The 19,051-nt window shown below is 47.1% G+C and overlaps 1 protein-coding gene across 5 annotated transcripts in view; it reads right to left on the bottom strand.

The window, feature by feature from the left end:
* LOC149326706 (ryanodine receptor-like) overlaps positions 1-19,051 on the bottom strand; it is a 542,398-nt gene that overhangs the window by 213,765 nt on the left and 309,582 nt on the right. For all 5 annotated transcript variants that reach the window (XM_089563500.1, XM_089563501.1, XM_089563503.1 and 2 more), the window contains exons 57-61: positions 15,670-15,842; positions 10,551-10,791; positions 9,382-9,545; positions 4,166-4,386; positions 1,226-1,316 (exon numbers count right to left, since the gene is read on the bottom strand). In XM_089563500.1, coding sequence (XP_089419626.1) covers positions 1,226-1,316; positions 4,166-4,386; positions 9,382-9,545; positions 10,551-10,791; positions 15,670-15,842 — 890 coding nt within the window. The remainder of the gene's footprint in view (positions 1-1,225; positions 1,317-4,165; positions 4,387-9,381; positions 9,546-10,550; positions 10,792-15,669; positions 15,843-19,051) is intronic.

The raw sequence follows: 19,051 nt of genomic DNA, 5'->3' as shown, positions 1-19,051 counted from the left end.
CAGGCATGTGAAGACCACCAGGCTGCTTTTCTTGCAGCTCCTGCTTTCTGAGAGAGCTCAGCAGTCTTCCTCAGACTAACGTTGCCCCGGGGAACCCTAGTGGCTTTCAAAAGATAGTGCCTAACACGGGCAATCGAAAGAGCACACAGACACATGGCCTCTCAAAAAAAAAATTCAATGAATAATGAAGGCTGCATTTAGTAGAACGTTGAGTTGGGCGAGTTGGTATAGGTTCATGGTTGAAAAACAGCGCACAAAAGACTAGAGACAAGAGTAAAGGCGACGACAGGACAAGCGCTGAACTCACAACTAAGGCTTTATTGCGAAAAGCTGGGTATATAAGGAAAGCATAATACATGAGAACAAAACTGAACAAACAAAACTATGACAATGATAAAACTAGCGTGCGCCCGAAGCCCAAAATCTGCCAAGAAACGTGATCTCGTTATCACTTAAAGCAACCGAAGGTTTGCTATCGCAGCCCCGTTGCTCCGTTGCGATGAAGTATGCTTCTGCTACTTCCCGCGTGGTTTGATCTCTGTGAGAATACAACACCTTTGCTTGGCTTAACAAAGCAGTGCACTTTTTCTTCTTGTTTTGGAAGAAGGCTGCACAGTAAAACTCTGCTACAAGCAACTGGTTTAGGATTAGCCCCAAATAAAGTGGGTAGGAGAAAGGTGGAGGTTACGGCATTCATGGGTTTAGGTGTTTGGGAGAAAGCTCTCCAAAGAGCCTTAGGGTACCACAGAACTCTCTTGGAGAACCTCTGCTATAGGTTGTTACAGGCCTGGCACCAGAAGCCCCTCAATATAAGCAAGCTGGCATTAGAAACAGAGAGCGCTCGCATTAAAAATTTATTCTCTTGCCGCTGCTGGAAGAATAAATTCTCGCTTGTTGAAAATTTACACACATCAAGCCCAACTGCCTTTTCAGCCAGACAGTCTGACTAGTATATTGAATCTTCACACTCTTCTGGCCAAATAATGTATTTAATTAATTGATATCTTTATTAATTCAATTTCATTGTTTTTGTGCTCACCCTTGCTTTGAGTCCGCAGTATCAATAAGTGAACAGGTGGTACATAATGCTAAGCCACACTTCAAATCTCCACTGGTTGCCAGCAAATTTGCCATCACGTTGCATTCTCACTGTCAAGGGTCCACCAAAAGAAAAGGGGGGCAACTGTGAGCCCTACATGCACAGTCTGCAAGGATGCCAGCTCACCCTGAGGGCAACGGCTGTGTACTCGGTGATAACCGACACGTCCACGGTGAGCTTCCGCAGAAGACGCAGAAGCATGCTGGGCTGCATCTCCCTGCGCACAACAGAACAATGCACGCTCAGTTCGCCTGAAAAACATGGGGGGCCATTACGTTGCCTGCTATGGTGTCTGCAATGTGATTTTCTAACCAACGGTTGGAACTGCTGCCTTTATATGGTATGAATGAGTCATCACCTTCTAGATTGTTCAAAGTACCTTCCATTGAATTACCGTGTGGGATTCTACTAATCGGACCCACTAATCCACCTTAATCCATTTTATGGACCTGTTTCGAAAAACTTTGGGGTGCTTTGAAATTTTAAAGGTTTTGGCAGACGGCCATCAGCCATAGTGGGAAGGTTGCTTACAAACCGATGACGTAACAAAGGCATGTGGCCCCTCGACCAATCAGGGTGACCCATCAGGGAATGCTGTGATGACGCCTCGAGGCCACGTGACATCTCTCAAGCAATCAGGAAACTTCGTGACAGAGAAGCTGGAAATTTTTTGCAAGACAACAACCTAAATGCTGTCGCATAGATATAATACTAGTGGGGCAATGTTGCTCACTACCAAGATGATGACAGCTCAACTGACATGCGAGCGAGGCAGTTTACGGCCGAACAGCTGCATGTGAAGACTTTAGTCAGTGCAGATGAAATGCTTGCCTAGACCCTCAGTCCAGAAGTGCAGTAGTCCCTGTCCCCAGGTTATGTGCCCCGTCTGTATTTCGAGTGTAGTTCCTGGTCCTTTGCATTCTTTAATGGCACTCACTGAACTGGCTGATAGGGCACTGGCTCCCTTATCAGCCAATGAAAGAAACACTACGAGCACAGAGAATGGAATACTACTGGACAAGTGTTTTGGTTTTCAGTGAAAAAAAGATGCCCAGGCTTAGCGTGGTTAAGCCGAGAATGCGTTGCATATTGCGCGGTCTTTTTGCGCGAGCGCATTGCTTGGCGGCACTCCATTTTCTCAGCAGCTTTTCCTCCATGACGGATGGATGGATGGATAGGAGCGCCCCCTTTGAAACGGGGCGGTGGCAACCGCCACCATGCTCAGCCATTTTTTTTTGTTTTTTTTTTTGTTTTCTTTTTTTATAAGTGGTTTGGCGACCTCACCACGTGACGTCACGTCACGTGGTTTGGTGGCTGCCCGGCCGCGCCCAAGGGCTGAACTGAGTGATTGCAATATGCTACGCATAAAAATAACAGAGGTATAAACTTCATGTGCATAGTCTTTGTAACAACAGTGGCACCCTCCACTCCAGCAGAGACCGGTGCAGTTTCAAATAAAACTCTAGTTTGGGTGAGTTGGTTCATGTCGAAGGCACACAAAAGACAGGACTAACGCCAGTCCTGGCGTCAGTACTGTCTTTTGTGTGCCTTCTGTGTTTCCTTTTCTTGTGCCATTACCACTTATTTCGTAGTTTCAAAGCAGTTGATATTTACATAAATTTTCAAAGAAATAACAAAACTTGGTGTTCCGCACCCACTAAGTCGCATTGATTCTATATGGAATCATGCCAAAATAAGAACCGACAAAACCTTGATTTCCTGACTTTTTCAAATTATTTTCCTTCTACACGAGCTGGATATCAATTTGTTTTATATTAAACAGCTTTCATTTGGGCCAGAGAAATAAATTTCAGAGTGAGTGTGCTCAAAATCTCCCCAAATTCTGATCGCATGATGTATTCGAATGTGTGCGCGAGCATGTAAGCGGGCCTAGTCATGGGGCACAGGCTATGAGTGGAAGCGCAGAGGCAGTCAGCCACCAGGGCAACTTCTCCACAGTGCAATCGCTGCCGTAGGGCAAAGCATCTGAAATCTACAATGATGACAACAAAAGAGTCCTGGGTACTCTCACCCTTGTGGAGTGATTTTGCACTGAGGACAGCACAAATGCCAGTAAGGTCTACAAGCACCACAACAGCTGTTCGGATTTTGTTGAATGGTACGACTAAACAACGCCGACGGATGGGATGGAAGAAGATGAGACAGACACATGCGCTGTCAGCACATGTGTCTGTCTCGTTTTCTTCCGTCCCGTCTGTCAGTGCTGTTTAGTCGTACCATTCAACATGAACCAACCAGCCCAACTGAGCCCTCTCCTTGGATTTTGCACCCCACAGGTGTTAAGGAAACTGACCTTTTTATTAGAGGCTAGAATCTCATGAAATTTCGCACACAGATGTGTTTTTCTCTTCTGATTCCAAATATATAGTCGTAATTAAGCTGATGGTCCTAGATCAAAAGTTATCTTAAATTCTAGAGTGTAATTAGGCAATTTCTTACGCAGCTTTTTTGAACTTTCTCATTGCATTTTGCTGCTCTTATTTACATGAATTGATAGCCAGCAAAGCCCCATACCCAATGACATTCTTACTTTTTTTGTCTAGGCCACATATAAATAGCAATTGACAATTAGCTTAACTAGCTGCAGTGTAAAATACTGCAAGTTTTTACTCATGACATAGTATGTTAGCATGACATGCCTTTAGAGAAAAACGAAGAATGTCACCGGGTATGAGAACTCTGTGGCTATCAATTCATGCAATTAAAAGCAACAAAATGCAATGAAAAAGTTCATTAAAGCTGCATAAGAAATTACCTAATCACATTCTAGACTTTGTAAGATCTAAGACCACCAGCTGAATTATGATTACATATTTGGAATCAGAAGAGAAAAATACATCTGTGTGCAAAATTTCATGACATTCTAGCCATAATTAAAAAAGTTAGTAGGAAGTGAAAGCATCCACACAACTGATATTGTGATGAGAGGAATAGCTTCCCATTCCATCTCTGAATCTGATTTTGCAGGTGGAGACCTTCCGGAGGGTGGAGAAAGACGGCGGCACGTTTGCCCTGCTAGTGCGGTGAAGTGCTTGGTGCCCTCACCTGGTGAGAGCAACGAGGAAGTCGGAGACCTTCTCACGCTGCCCCTTGGTGAGGATCTTGACCTTGGAGAGGCGGTAGACGGTGTGCAGGGTGGCGTCCAGCAGGCTGGCATAGTTCTCGGCATCGGTGAAGTAGCTGTAGTACTGGATCAGCATGGGCAGCACCGAGTTGCCAATGTAGCGGTTCAGCGCCAGCGCCATGTCACTCTCCACGTTGTCCGTCTGCAGACAATGAGGGGGCATGACTCATCTGGAAGGAGGACCCTCGAGACTTTGCTTCCAAAGTGTTCTGTGGGCTCATTAGAGAATACCAACAAAGACAATCCAGCAAACAAACGTAGGCGACAAACAGATAAGCACAACAATCCAACTAATCAACATAAGCAAGAAAGGAACAGGTAAACAAGACTATCCAACAAACCAACATAAGTAACAGAGGAACAGGTAAACAAGCAGACCAATTTGTAAACAAGCAGACCAGCAAAACAATTTGTAAAAAAAAAGAGAAACGAAATGGTCACAGAGAAGGCACGACTAGTGCACCCACTCATGCCATGTTGAAACTTCGTCAAGAGCCACAGAAACCGATATTCTAGCTCTGCAAGACCACTCTGACAGTTAACAGTGGCTGCACATAACTAAATTTTAGGCAGGTACACTACCAGCTGCTACCGCACTTCTGAAAATTCATTTTGCATGAAAACAACTGCTTTGTTTGAGCATTAAAAAACCCAATATAATATTGTGTGCCTAGCTCAAAGTATTGAGGATTTTGAATGGAAACTGCACGTAAATAACATCCGCACATCAGCTGACCAAGATCCTTGGTATTTAAAACACAAACTCAGCCATGCACTGACGAATGCCGGACTAATTGCCTCTAGTGCAGGGGTTCTCGAACTTCTTTCTCGCAAGGAAACCCAACAGCCTTCGACATGTGCCAAGCAACCTCTTCACTCACAATCGGTCGTCACAAGCCTCACAAATGGTCGATGTCGCTTTTGAATGGACCATATGCGCTGGTGTTTACTCTCGTAATTTGTGCACCTTATTTTCTTAAAATTAAGGCTTCCAAAAAGGGGGTGCACAAATGGCGTGGCAATTTTCTGAACACATCCTAAAAAACCTGCAAAGGTCATAACGCGCAATATATACTGTATATTGCCGCCTATACGTAGACCGCTTATCTCGCACCCCTCACTGGCCGACAAAAAAGATGATTCCAAATATAAGATGCACGCCCCCTCCCACCCCACTTCACAATAAGTACTGACTGTTGCATTGATCTGAGAAAATAAAGAAAAAATTTTCCCGGCCTAACCACTTGCTTGTTCGGGCTTCGATTTCGCACAAAAGTGGCATTGGGCGGTCAGTTTTGTTTTACACTTCGTCTGGGTGGGGTACTTTCCTGATTCAGTCAGAATTGATTGAAAATTTCCATCGTCTGCGGTGACGGCAAACCGAAGTGGCAAGCTGTCACAGCAGTCATACCCGTAGCACCATTTGTGACCACCGGAGAAACGAGTGCTCGACCACTGAGGCTGCGGCAAAACGTGAGAGGGGTAAAAGTGGCTGCGTGGTGCTTTGAAAGTGCTTTCTCAACTATTCTATCAAAATAGCTGCCGTTAAAGGAGGGATCAAAATGTTTTATTGCTGCCGGGCACAGCAATGTATTGGTGAGAAGGGGGAGAAGGAGCCGCTCATCCGCCTTCTAGAGGCCTTTACATGGGCGAAGGTAAAGGCGATGACTATCCTGATAGTAGGCTGCAACACCTTTAAAGGTATAGACCAGATTAAAATCGGGTTCCTGATCAGGTGGGGAGCAGAAAACAACCCTGTGAAAGAGCGCGCTGGCGGCTGCGTCTGGTGCCTCATTTCCTGCCAACCCCTGATGAGCAGGGGCCCATATAAGGTAACGGTGTGCGGGGTCCGTATCCCGTATGCAATTTTGGTAGATTCAATAGGCTAGGAAGGGAGTGCAGCCTTATTCGACATTGCGACAGGCCCCTCGCGAGTCGGTGATTATGTATTTTGAATGGAAATGTGAGGCCGCGAGAGCAATCGCGACCTCTTCTGATTGTGTTGCACTGCGGGCTCTGAAGGTGAGGCCATTAACTGTGTTGCTGTTGTGAACTACCGCGACCATGTACCATCTCCCATGATGAGCACCGGATGTCCCCATGGTGAGCACCGGAGGTGTCCACGTTGTATACACCTCTTTTACAGCCATAATGTCGGGCTAAGGCTTCCGCTCATGCCAGGTGCCGACCATTATGGTCTTTGCGTGACATGTTGGCTGGAAGAGGTCGCACATGGAGGGCACGTCTCCACAGTTCTGGGATGTGGAATGTGTCTTTTATGGGAGTGGAGTGTTGGAGCCGAGCAAGAAGGTGGCGACCCAACTCAGTCTGCGACAGGAGCGTTCACTGGTTTGTAAGGTGCGCCTCCCGGAGCTCCCATGAAAGTTTCCACCAACCCAAGAGCCACAAGCCGGCTGTTCGAAGTAGTGGTGGGGAGGTCAAGGGCACGCTTAATAATTTTACGAAGGATGACCGTAGGTGGAGATAAGGAGTCGAATAGAGAATTCGACTGATGACGAAGGCGTTTGCCAGCCGCAAGACATCCTCACTTCGTAACCCCCCGCGTTTGTCAGAAACCCGGCGGACCATGCGGCCCACCTGGTCCCCCACCTTACAGAGTTTGGCCAATGTAGTGTCTGGCGGCTGCGCCGTTCTTCTCAAGCCTGCCTTGCGCGTACCCACAACATGTTGGTGGGTTGGCGCAGCAGGGTGGGTTTCAAAGCTACCTGTGTGGTCCTCAATTTAAGTTGAACGCTTTTCGTTACCTTCCACCTATCTGCCCCATAGGTGAGTACTGGTAAGATACAGCTGTTGTACACTACTCTCTTAAGGGGTAAACTGCCATTCATGATCTGAGAGAACCTGCCATATGCGCTCCACCCCATTCTTATTCTTCTAGTTATTTCCCTCTCATGATCCGGACCAGCGGTCACTACCTGCCCTAAGTAGACATATTCCCATGCCACTTCCAAAACCTCGCTGCCAATTGTGAACTGCTGTTCCCTTCAAAGACATACTTTGGTTTTCTGCCAATTATTCTTTAGACCACCATTCTGCTCTGCTGTTTAACCGATTGATCGTTCTTTGCAGTTCATCTCCCGAGTGACTAAGCAAGGCAGTGTCATCAGCACATTGCAGATTACTCAGGTATTCTCCATTAACTCTTATCCCCAACTGTTCCTATTTCAGGCCCCAGAATACCTCCTGTAAACAGGCGGCGAATAGCATTGACGATATAGTGTCTCCCTGCTTGACACCATTCCTTATTGGAATTTTATTGCCGACTTTATAGAGGACTATGATAGCTGTGCAGCCATTATAGATATCTTCCGGTATTTTCACATAAAACTCTTCTACACCTGATTCCACAATGCCTGCACGACTGCTGAGGTTTCGTCTGAGTCAAATGCTTTCTCGTAATCTATGAAGACTATATATAGGGGTTGGTCATACGCTGTGCATTTTTCTATCACCTGATTTATGGTGTCAATACAGTCTATTGTCGAGTACCCTTTAAGAAAGCCTGCATGAACATTTTAGTGACTGAAGTCTAAGGTTGTCCCCACTCTATTAGCGATTATCTAAGTAAATACCTTGTGGGCAACAGACAGTAAGCTGACCAGTTTGCAATTTTTTGCGTCCTTGATGTCTCCTTTTTTATGAGTTAAGATGATGTTAGCATTCTTCCAAACTTCTGGTATGTTCGAGGACATGAAGCATTGCGTATACAGGGTGGCTAGTTTTTCTAGCACAATCTCTCCTCCGTCCTTCAACCGACCTGCTGTTATCTGATCCTCACCAGCTGCTTTCCCCTTTCCATTGCTCTTAAGCCTTTCTTTATTTCCTCTTTCTTACTGGCGGGATGTCCCATTGCTGCGCGTTACTGTCTCTCTCATTAATGTCCTCATTATATTAGCTAATGTATAAATTTGTGAACAATTCTTCAGCTACTTTAACTCATCATCATCAGCAGCAGTCATCCGTGCATTGCAGATTACAAAAGTATACTTCATTAACATTTATCCCCGACTGTCCCCAATCCAGGTCGCTGAATACCTCCTGTAAACAGACAGTGAATAACATTGGTAAGATCGTGTCTCCCTGCCCGACACCGTTCCTTGTTAAAATTTTATTGCTGACTATCTTATCTCTATTGCTAATGACACTGTCCTCTTTGTCTCAAAACGTATACACCTGATTTCTGCCTGTACCTAGTTTCGTCTTCACCGCTTTTAGGCTGCCTCTGTTCTTTAGAGCATGCTCAATTCTATCCATATTAAATTTCCTTGTGCTTATTGATCACTTTGACAGCTCTGTCAGTTCTGTTCTGTCTGTCAGGTTACATGCTTTCATGCTTTAGCATTCCTTAATCAGATCCTTCTCGTCTAAGCAAGGTGTGTTGCTGGGCGAGTTGGTTGGGATTCATCTTGAGAAAAAACAGCGCTTGCAGACAAAGGACCAGAACAAGAAGGACACACAACTGCGCTGACTAACAACTTTTATTTCGGAAGGGGGCCGATCCGCGCCTTTTTTACAAACTAGAGGAAATGATGCGCACGCGCACAGATCAGCAGAAATAAAAGTTGTTAGTCAGCGCAGTTGTGTGTCCTTCTTGTTCTGGTCCTTTGTCTGCAAGCGCTGTTTTTTCTCAAGATCCTTCTCGTCTCCTGAGATAGCTTCCCGATATCCTGTTGAACAATCCTACCGCCTACTTCTACTGTGCACTCCATAATGATAGCTGTGAAATCATCGTTCACTGCTTCAACGTTAAGGTCGCTGCCCTCAGTTAAAGCTGAATGTCTGTTATTCAGTGGTATCCCGAATTTTTCTACCTTCCCTCTTACCGCTAACTCCTTAGTGGGCTTCCTTTGCACTAGTTTCTTGCATTCCCTCTTCCAGTCGAGCCTAACTCAAGACCTTACCATGCTGTGGTCTCTAGCGCTAGAACTCATTTTTCCGAGGACCTCCAATACTTTTTCTAGGACCTTCCATTTCGATAATAAACTGATAACAGTAGTAAATGCAAAGTCATGAATGTGGTGATAACTGTAGCCATACTAGTAGGTCAGGGTGCAGCAAGTCACAGAAGTGCTTGTCTCGTCGCACATCTCGTAAGCAAATGTGTTTCCACACGTACCCTGTCCAACATGGTGGCAGCCCTGAGGTCGGGCAAGAAGCCGTCTTCCAGCAGGCGGAAAAAGGTCTCCTGCGTCTCCAGTCCGTACACCCGCTCCAGGAACATCACGATGGACTGCTTGTGGTTGGGCTGTAGTCCAGCCGGGAGGTCGCTCTTGTTCTGGGCTGCAAGAGAGGCCCCGTTTTTAACTCCCTACTGGCTCCAGTACAGCTTGGACGCTTCCTGGCACAGAATATTAAAAAAATGGGAAAAATCCAGCCGCCTTTCAGGAACGACCAGGGTGGTGTGAAATACTGATGTCAGTGGGACTGTCAGGGGTGCAGGGTGGGAGACAGGTGTAGGGTGCCTCATGTACAGTCACGCACAGTTGCTCATTGATCGACAGAGAGTGGGCAGCCAGCCTGACATGACAGAAATGGCGAACCAACCAACACAGCTCCGTTTCCTTTTTGTGCTTGTTGATGCTACAAGCACTGTGCCTCACATAAGGGCCTTTGAATGGATGGGGCACAGCCAGTACATTAAGCAAAGCCGAAAGTTGGGCAAGTCGGATAACGTTCATGATGTAACAATTGCGCACCAGGAACACGAGGGACGGAAAGGGAACGACGCAGACAAGGAAATTTGACATGGGCAAGAAGTGCGTCTGACGATGGTGCAACCAAAAGGCTGCTGTGAGGAACGCAAGCTGCAAAAAGCACACTTTCTGAGGCAAGCCATGCGAGTTGCTCGAACTGGAATAAGAGCTCCTCTGCTACGCGATGGAAGTGCGGAACAACGGCTACGCATTAACAGTGGACATGCCGCGCGGCTTCTTTCGGGATGAGCGTGCACCAGAGCACAGCACAGCTCGGAGTCGGAAGACTCCGTGAGTGATGACTGAACATAGACTAAATGCCGCTCACTCCCTGATTGCTGTGTTTTTACTTTTAAAAAAATTTTTTCTTTCGCACATCGTTTGTACGGGCAGCACCCCAAAAACAGGCCCCCGAATCTGAAAAAAAAAAGTGCAGCCTTTACACACGTTTATACGGTAAACTGTATGAACGGGCAACAAGTGGATAAGGTAACACACTGGGAGCATTATAAGCTATGGTGAGCTGCTGCTCCGTTTACACAAGGATGTTGGTTTACAACAGGTTGGGACAATCGGAGAAGAAGAGACTCACTGGTGTCTCCCTTGCGGGGCATCTGCAGGGTGAAGCGCAGGCTGAGCGCCCCCAGGAGGTCGTCCAGGGGAACCAGGGAGCGGAGGATGGCACGTGCACGCACGCTCTCGTTCTTGCCCTGCGCAATGGTGGCCGCCTCGGGCGCACACCGGCCCAGCAGGTCCACCAGGGTGCAGTAGAAGTTGAGGATGGCCGCACCCATGTCGATGTCATCCTCACCAGGCTCCTCCGGCTGCACACCCTGTGGAACCCCCACATCGCACGTTTACCTCATTCTAACGCACTCACTCTGAAACGGAATGCATGTTAAAAGAGCCCCATGGTCACCGCCATCAGAAGATGGCGGTTAAGCATGATTGCATGCCATCTTGGAAACTTTAGGCCTAACTATTGCGTGTTGCGGAAATAAACGCGCCTCGTAAAATGCTTCTTTCAGCTAAACGGGCGCATTGTTCGAGCTCAAATTTCGCATAGAAATGGCATTTGGTCGGCAGAATTGTTTAATACCACGTTTGCTTGGGGTACTTACCTGATTCGAACAGAATAAGTCGGATATTCACATCGTCTGCGGCGACGACGAAGGAAATTAAGCCGCTCTGTCAGCTATCGCACCGGTGGCGCCATCTCGTTTGTTGGTCATGAAGAATAAGCAAAGGAGGGGGTTTGGGGGTTTGAAGACGCTCTTTCAACTGGTTTTTTAATGGTCACAGAAAACTTAGCTTGGCAAAACTAAGTTTTCAGGGAGAAACACTTTCGCCAGCAGCGACTTCAAAGACAAAATATGTATACTGCATAAAAAGTACTTACAACTTTATTTTACATCCTATAACACTCTTTTCAGAAAAAAATTTGTTCGTTATAGCTACAAGCGAAGCAATAAAACAAGGAAACGTGATCAGATCGGATCAGATGAACATCGCTGCCCGCCGCCATCTTGTTTGTTGCCGAATTCTGGATAGTCTTGGCTTTTCTTTTATTTCTATATTTTTTTCATCGTTAAAAACTCTTGCGACTCGTTTTATTTGCGCTATCACGTTAAGTAATCAATTATTATGAGTCCTAGAAGTGTGTGATGAGAGGCTAGTTGGTAAGACATTCTGAAGACATAAAACTACGCAGGATTTTTTGGGTTGATTTTGCTTTGGGCGTTAAGTTTGGTTGCGCATGCGTTGCTCTTGAAGGAAGGTCCTTTTTCGTCCAATAAATCAGTTGTTAGTCTATGCTCGTCCTGTCTGCATCTTTTCTGTGTCCTGTCTCCTGCGTAGTTTTATGTCTCCAGAAAGTATTATGAGTCCGTTTTCTTTTCCATAAACCTCTAGAAAATTCCGCTCATTTTCTGACGCCATTTTTTTTTTACTACGAGTGCACTTTGCTTTCCCGTTTAGCACCGCTTAGCCCAAAGTGTCACTCGGGATCATGGAGGAAGAAAAAACTAGGAGGGAGCATGACATCACGGAAAGCATCATGGGAAAAAGGCCCTCACGTGACAAGGCAGCGGTAGCTCTTAGCCGGATTTCGGTTTCGGTTTCGCTCTGTCGCTCTACGAGCAACTGCGCGACCATTTGCTTGTGTTCACTGACGGCTCCGTGGTGAGCACAAACTGCTCGCTCGCCGCAGCGGCCACTATCCCCGAGCGACGTGTGCGCTGACTGCGGCGCAGCGGAGACATTGGAGCACATGCTCCTTCGCTGTGCCGCTTCTACAGTGCCGCGTCGCGAGATGCTCGCGGCCTACAGGGCGCTGAGAATCATCCCGGACAGTCTCGAAGCGCTCCTGCGGCTGCGCAGCAGTGCGCGCACCCGTGACAGAACAGTGGTGAGCCTCAGTGCGTTCATCGAGCAGGCGGGCTTGACTTCCCGCTTGCTCTTCGCCAGGTAGTGCACGCGTGACACGAACGCTCCGTGTGTGGCCTCCGCGATCGCAGCGCGCTTTTGCTCCGGCCATCCCATTCGCACGGTGAGAGCGTAATTTGAGAGAGCGGTGCAACCGCTCCTCTCGCCGCACGGTGGCGCGCTTACCCCATGCGCGCTTTCCCTGAGGCGGTCGTGCGTAGACCGCGAAAACGCAGTAGTCGCAGGCCTGTGTGCGATGCGCGTTAGAAAATTACCGCACAGGAGCGCCGGCAAAGAACAAGGTAGCTTGCTGGTATAATATCTTCCTAAATTCGGAAGCAGACTTAGGACCGAGATGAAGCAGATCGTCATAAGAGCGTTTTTTATTTGTGCAGTTGTATATGGCACCAAACATGAATTACTTTACATTTGAGCACAGCAGTCTATATTAATTTTGCTATCCCTGTAAACGTTAGTTTAGAGCCTTAAATTATATATAGAGATTAGAGTTCTTACTGGTGAACAGCGCAAGAAAGGCGGGACAACGACAAGACAAGCGCTGTCTTGTCTCTTAGCCACGTTTCCGTTCATTGTGAAAAGTGCAAATGCCAACATGAAAGGGAGCAAGAAAGGAAATCGTAACAAGATGGCGGGCTTCCGCGCACAAAGTTCCGCTGCAAAAAGTGCAAGTGCGCACCTGAGTACAAGATAACGAAGTTCTGTTCGGCCATAAAGATAAGCTCACGCGCGAAATAATGGAAGCGCATCACATCCACCGGCAAGGTGACGAATGCATCAGTAGTCCTTCCGTGACACTTAGCAACAAGGAATTAGCTTACATCACTTCACATGTGACATAGGTTTTCATTTTCACGGCCCTTTCACACTTTAATCTTACTTCTTTGTGTTATGTTTTCATATATATACCCTTCCGCCCTCCAATAAACCCAGTTGATAGTCAGCGCTTGTCTTGTCGTTGTCCCGCCTTTTTTGCGCTGTTCACCAGTTTGAATGCATACCAACTCGCCCAGATCTCTGCCTTACTAGATTAGAGTTCTGTCGGTTTTCCTGTGTAGCAATGGTATTTGATTTGAACTTTAATGCATCCAATAACCGTTTGCTTTCGGCGCTTGTAGATATCACTCAATTCCTTTTTCCCTGTCGAATGTTGGGCAGGGCCTTGCACAACAGCCTGCAATGCATAAGGTTTTTTGGCGCATATGGCCTGAACCGAGGAGCATTTACATTTTTTTTTCTCGCGCGCTGAAAGCAAAAAGGAGGACAAATAAAATTATTTGGAAATACATAGGATACGCAATGCTTTATTTACGCAGATTAAACCAGATCTATAATGTTTCTCGCATAGTGTTCATTCTAAACACGCAGCACTTTCCTGTGGAGCGGCTTGATGGCGAGCTTTTTTTTGCGGTATATGCTGCCCTGTCTGTGACAGTAGCTCCTACGTTAGGTAAGAGTGGCCTCACGAAATTATCGAACACCACAGATACTGTGCTTGTGGCGTGGTCCTCCCTTGCTTTGCAAACAAAAAGGGAGCACTGCCGGATACTCGAAAGTAATAGCTGCAGCCAGCTGCTGCTGCACGTTGCTTATTATTTTTATATGCGGCGGGAAATATCAATAGCCTTCTTGGTGGCCACCAGAACACTGACGAACTCTGATTTTGGGTAGGTTAATCCCCCCCTTGACTGTAGGCTAATGAGTAAGCAACGGACTAGACCAATCCGACTGGTGGAGGGCAGGCCAGGAGCTGCACCTTCTACGTTCTTCAAGAGCTCTCACCACGAAATGCTGGCATTTGTGATGCCTAATGGCAGCCGCTGCAGTGAAATAGAAAATGCCCATATAAGTATCCCGACCATGGTCCCGACCTAGACATTCTGCAATGTATTGCAAAATTTTCAAATCCTGGCATTGTTGCCACTCAGTTATTATAGCCTGAACATAAAGCAAAGTGGTCGCTTTTTGGTTGCACTTCATGGGTGGAGTAGGTGAACGAGTGGGCACTCACGAGGCATCGCTTTCAAGAATGTGAAGAAAAAACTCTGCGCGATGGCATGCAATTTAGACGACATATGTCGCGACGTGAAAGCATGTATTGCCCCCATCAACTCTTAAATTACCACAAAAGCTGCATGCTGAAGACATTCGCAACTGTTTAACAATGTACCTCAACTTCTTTGTCACTTCAGGAAAGAGTCATAAAAAAACTGCCTGCGTATTCCTAGTCATTCAGCGTAGAAGCGCGCCAACAAAGCTGGTGCATCGGCTGAAAGTGCAGGCAGTGCCGGCCGGGCGAGCGCCGCTCGATGCTTAGGCTAAGACCGCCACCTTGCGGCGTTTTAGGGAACTAGCAGCATTACACTCTTCTGCTGGGCGAGGTGCCGAATGGGACGGCCGGAGCAACGGCGCGCCGCTGGAGCAGATCGCGGCGGCCACGCTCCGTGGGTGCTACCTCGGACGGTATACGCGGCCGGGCGCCCCACCCCGGCCGCTAGTGCAATGTGCCGCGAGCGCGATTAGTCCGAGACAGGACGCTACGTGCGCGCGGCTATGTACATACAGTTACTTTTTTTTGTAAGTGATTGTGCGCAGTGGCCGGGAGACCCCACGCAGGGGCAGACGGAAAGCCGCCGGCACTCTCTCGACAGCGAGAGAGAGAAATACTTCACTGCTGCATTTCACGTCGGAACCGCGTATGTGCGCGAGCGATTTCGGCGCAACTTGTGCCTCGGGAATAGCGGAGAACGGCGGGCCCATGGGCGGGCCGAAGTCCGCCTGCCCGAGAAATAGAATCTTGCGCAGCGCGCCGGAGCGCTCGTTAAACACGTCCGTCTGCCGTGAGCGCTCTGGAAGCCACTGCGCCCTCTACAGTGCACCCAAAAACTGAAATAGTGTAATCAACAGAAGTGCTGAGACGCGGAGCCTTCAGAAAACCTCGAGCTTGGTACGCATTCCGCCAAAGCTGCAACACAGGCGCTGCGCTTCTGCGCTACATCAGAGCACGGACGTTCACTGCTGCACCGCGCACCGCTGGTTGACGTGCACCGCTGGTTGGCAGTCTAGTAACTGTGGGGGGCCTATTTCCCAAGAGTCAGTGCGCAAAAGGGCCCTCGGCAGCGGCGTCAGAGGAGAGAGCTTGCAGAGGCTGAGCGCGCTCTCTCCTAGTTTTCTTTCCTCCATGCTCGGGATGCCAAAGCGCACTCCCGTAAGTGCACTTAACTTTTGTGCTTGACAGGGGTATAACACATCACGCCCAGGACTCTCACCTGCTGCTGCTGTTGCTGCAGGCGTTCAGCAGCAATGCGCTCCGACATGCGGACAGCCTCACGGATGGCATCCAGCAGCCCCGGACCTTCGCCCCGCAGCGCTGGGCCCAGACACTCGGGCCGGCGGATCAGCAGACGAATGACCAGGTTGGCATTCTCTTCCACCGTCTCACCTGGGACAGCACACACCACACCACAACGAGCCTCAGATGACAGGGTTTCCACCTACTTCGGTCGAATATTGGGGACTTCAGGAACAAAGATAACAGCAGTGAGCCAATTGTTCAGGCAATTCCGAATTCTGGGTATGTGTAAAGAGTGGTCTTTTGTTCGAAGCGAAGAGCAATTTTCTGCAATCAATTTCGAAGCGACTACTTCGAATACTAGTTCTGGCATGCAAAAGAGGTTGAACGGCACAATAGGCATTCTCAAAATCATGCATTTTTCTAACACAAAAGGCTAATACATGAAAAAAAAAAATCTGAGTGCATCGTCAAACTCAATGAATCTGTGTTGACGTCCTGCCAAAACGACCACCGGAAATTGGAGGAGATTTCGAATCAAGCATTGAATACTTTACTATTCCACTGAATATTTGAAATTATCAAACATTCACACGTGCCTACAAATTATCTTTCAACAAGTACACCTGACAGTTATCTGTAGTAGGATACAATTTAAACAAAAAACAACAGTTGTTAACACCGGGCTACGGTCTGCAGCATCCTGTGTTTATTTATAATACTGTTAGCCCTTTTGGCCTGTTACAGGGTTGGTATCAAATAAATAAAACAGGAACACAAAGGAACAATTTACATGTTACTCAGCATACAGGGTGGGATGGAGTAAAATAAACAATCCGATGAAACAAAAATGCTGGTAAACAGATTATGTCTTAGAAAACATACGCTTTCAATTTTTTCACAAAATTTTTGGTCCACTGACCAACCGCAAAGAAAACGAAATCAGATTTTTAATGTTTGAGTTTATTAAACAAGCCAGGAATCAAAATTCTAGATTTTATAGTTATTTTCTTGTGATTAGCTTCTTGTTTAGGTAACACGAAAAGTTTTAACTACTGACTACTCGTTTTTTTTCCGTGGAGAAATTCTGTGTGGCAGTCCTGGATGTGGATGGAGCTTCACTGAAGACTTAAGTTGTATACACACGTGCTGCCTCGTCACTCCCTTAGTGCAAAATATCAGATCTATCGGAAAATACAAGAAGATGTAAGAGAATATTTGAAACATCACAAAATATCAATCCGTTGTTCATCCTTCACATTGTACTAAAACTAGGTACAGTCACCAATCTATTTCTTGGACTCACTGGGACCTGAAGAATAATCTCAATAGTTAAAAGGAGTGTGAAAAATCCGTAAACTTTAAAAAGGTCAGTTTTTGCTGAGAACCAACTTGAAACATGGTGGGTTTCACCGTTTCCCACGTTCTGTTTGCACGCGGTAAAATTCAGGGGAGCACTTGAGTCACCTTTGAGTGCACTTCTTCTGTATACCCTTCTTTGTACACCACCTTGGTAGCCATGTAGAGCACGCCATTAACTCGAATAGCAATAACGAGGACAAGACAGCCAAGCCTATCTAAGCCAATCCATCTGATTGACTCCGTTTGAATCCAAGATGGCACTTCCACTGCAGTGAATGGGTTGTGACAGTTACGCCCACTCGCATCTCCGCTGGTTCGAAAAAACAAACTTTTGGTCGAAAGTACTAACTCCACAGTCTCCTTGGCTTATATGTTAGGCGAAAAAAATCTTAATTCTTTAACACCACAGAGTCCAAAGTCTCCACAAGGGACTGTGCTTCACCATGTGGAACTCAACGACAGAGACTTCAAGGACACTCAAGCACACACTCTTTCAGCGTCATCATGCTGCCACGGTGACTCAGTGGTTACGGCGCTCGGCTGCTGACCCGAAAGACGCAGGTTCAATCCCAGCCGCGGCAGTCGCATTTCGATGGAGGTGAAATTCTAGAGGCCCGTGTACTGTGCAATGTCAGTGCATGTTAAAGAACCCCACATGGTTGAAATTTTCGCAGCCCTAAACTAAGGCATAGCCTCAGTCGCTTTTGGACGTTAAACCCCCATAAACTAAACCAGTCTTTAAGCATCGTCATCTTCAAAAGCACAGGCAGACCCTTCTCAGTCATCTGGTCACCCTCAGCAAAGTCATCGTCCTGGTGTGTGCTAGGCGGGTGACGTGGAGAGCAAATTATAGGGCTTGAGACAGGTCATGATGAAAATTTCTGGGCACGAACAAACAAAAGACAGCGAAGAAACCACAGGACAAGCGCCTTCGCTGTCCTTTGTTTCTTCGCGCCCAGAAATTTCCATCATGAACAACCTACAACTAGCCCAGCTTTCCATTCTCTTGAGACAGGTCACAAGCACTATTTCAGGAGGCACTGTAGTAGACGTGGACTTGGGATGAAGCGGTGCAACTTTGTATGCAAAGTCGGCTACTGTGTGCAAAGCATGATAATTATCCATGTAACGCAGCATAAGTTTTTCGCACAAACCCGCATGGTGGGAAGTAATCCAGACAAGTGGGAATTGTCGTGGCATTTTTGAGACTCTTGGGAGGCAGACAGTCTGCAACGAGCAATCAGGCGGGCAGCGTTGCCTTGGGTGATGGGCTCACGAGCATAACTAGTCATGGCTGCGGGCAGTAAGGTGTCCAAGGGCAGTTATGGGTTTTGTGCAAAGGGAAGATAGAAGGGCAAGTACCCAAGAGCATCATGATGAGAAGACCTGCAGGCAAAGGTCACAGATGGTCCCAACCTATGAAAACATTCACGTTCCTGAGAGGTGTGTGATGTTTTCTCATTAAAGTCCCAAATATCGCACAAGTCCAAATTAATGTTGTCTGAAAATTCAGTTTCCTATTGTAGTTGACAAGGGCAAGAAAAATTCTGAGGGCCCAAAGTCTGCTTACATGGGAATGCGAAAGCATGTGATTCCGGCAAAGGAAAGGTTTTTGAGGAAAGGAAAGAGCACAGCAGTAGTTCTGACATCTTGGTGGACACCTCAACTGCACCACAAAGCATGCAACTGAAGGTGCATGTCTGGGAACTCTTGTCCCAAGCTAGCCTCCAACTTCCCATCTCACATCTCAGTGGCACCTTAAGGGGAAAATGTAGTCGCATAAAGCATGCAATTGAAGGTGTATATTTCATCGGTCCAAATCCCTGTCGCAATCTAGCCTCCAACTCGACTTGCATATGTAAGTTATATGCAAACAGAAATGCTGTGACACCACCCAGAATGCTGTACGCCGAACGGTTGCTCAAAATCTTGGTGAATGTAATACTGCCACCACATTGAGTTCAACCAGTGACCCCATCACTGGGATTTCGGCACCT

This window comes from Amblyomma mixtum, chromosome 10 (assembly GCF_055824585.1).
Source record: "Amblyomma mixtum isolate Tamu chromosome 10, ASM5582458v1, whole genome shotgun sequence".
Taxonomy (NCBI): Eukaryota; Metazoa; Arthropoda; class Arachnida; order Ixodida; family Ixodidae; genus Amblyomma; species Amblyomma mixtum.
Note: the sequence above shows the minus strand (reverse complement) of the source record. Positions and strands in the feature narration are given on the sequence as shown.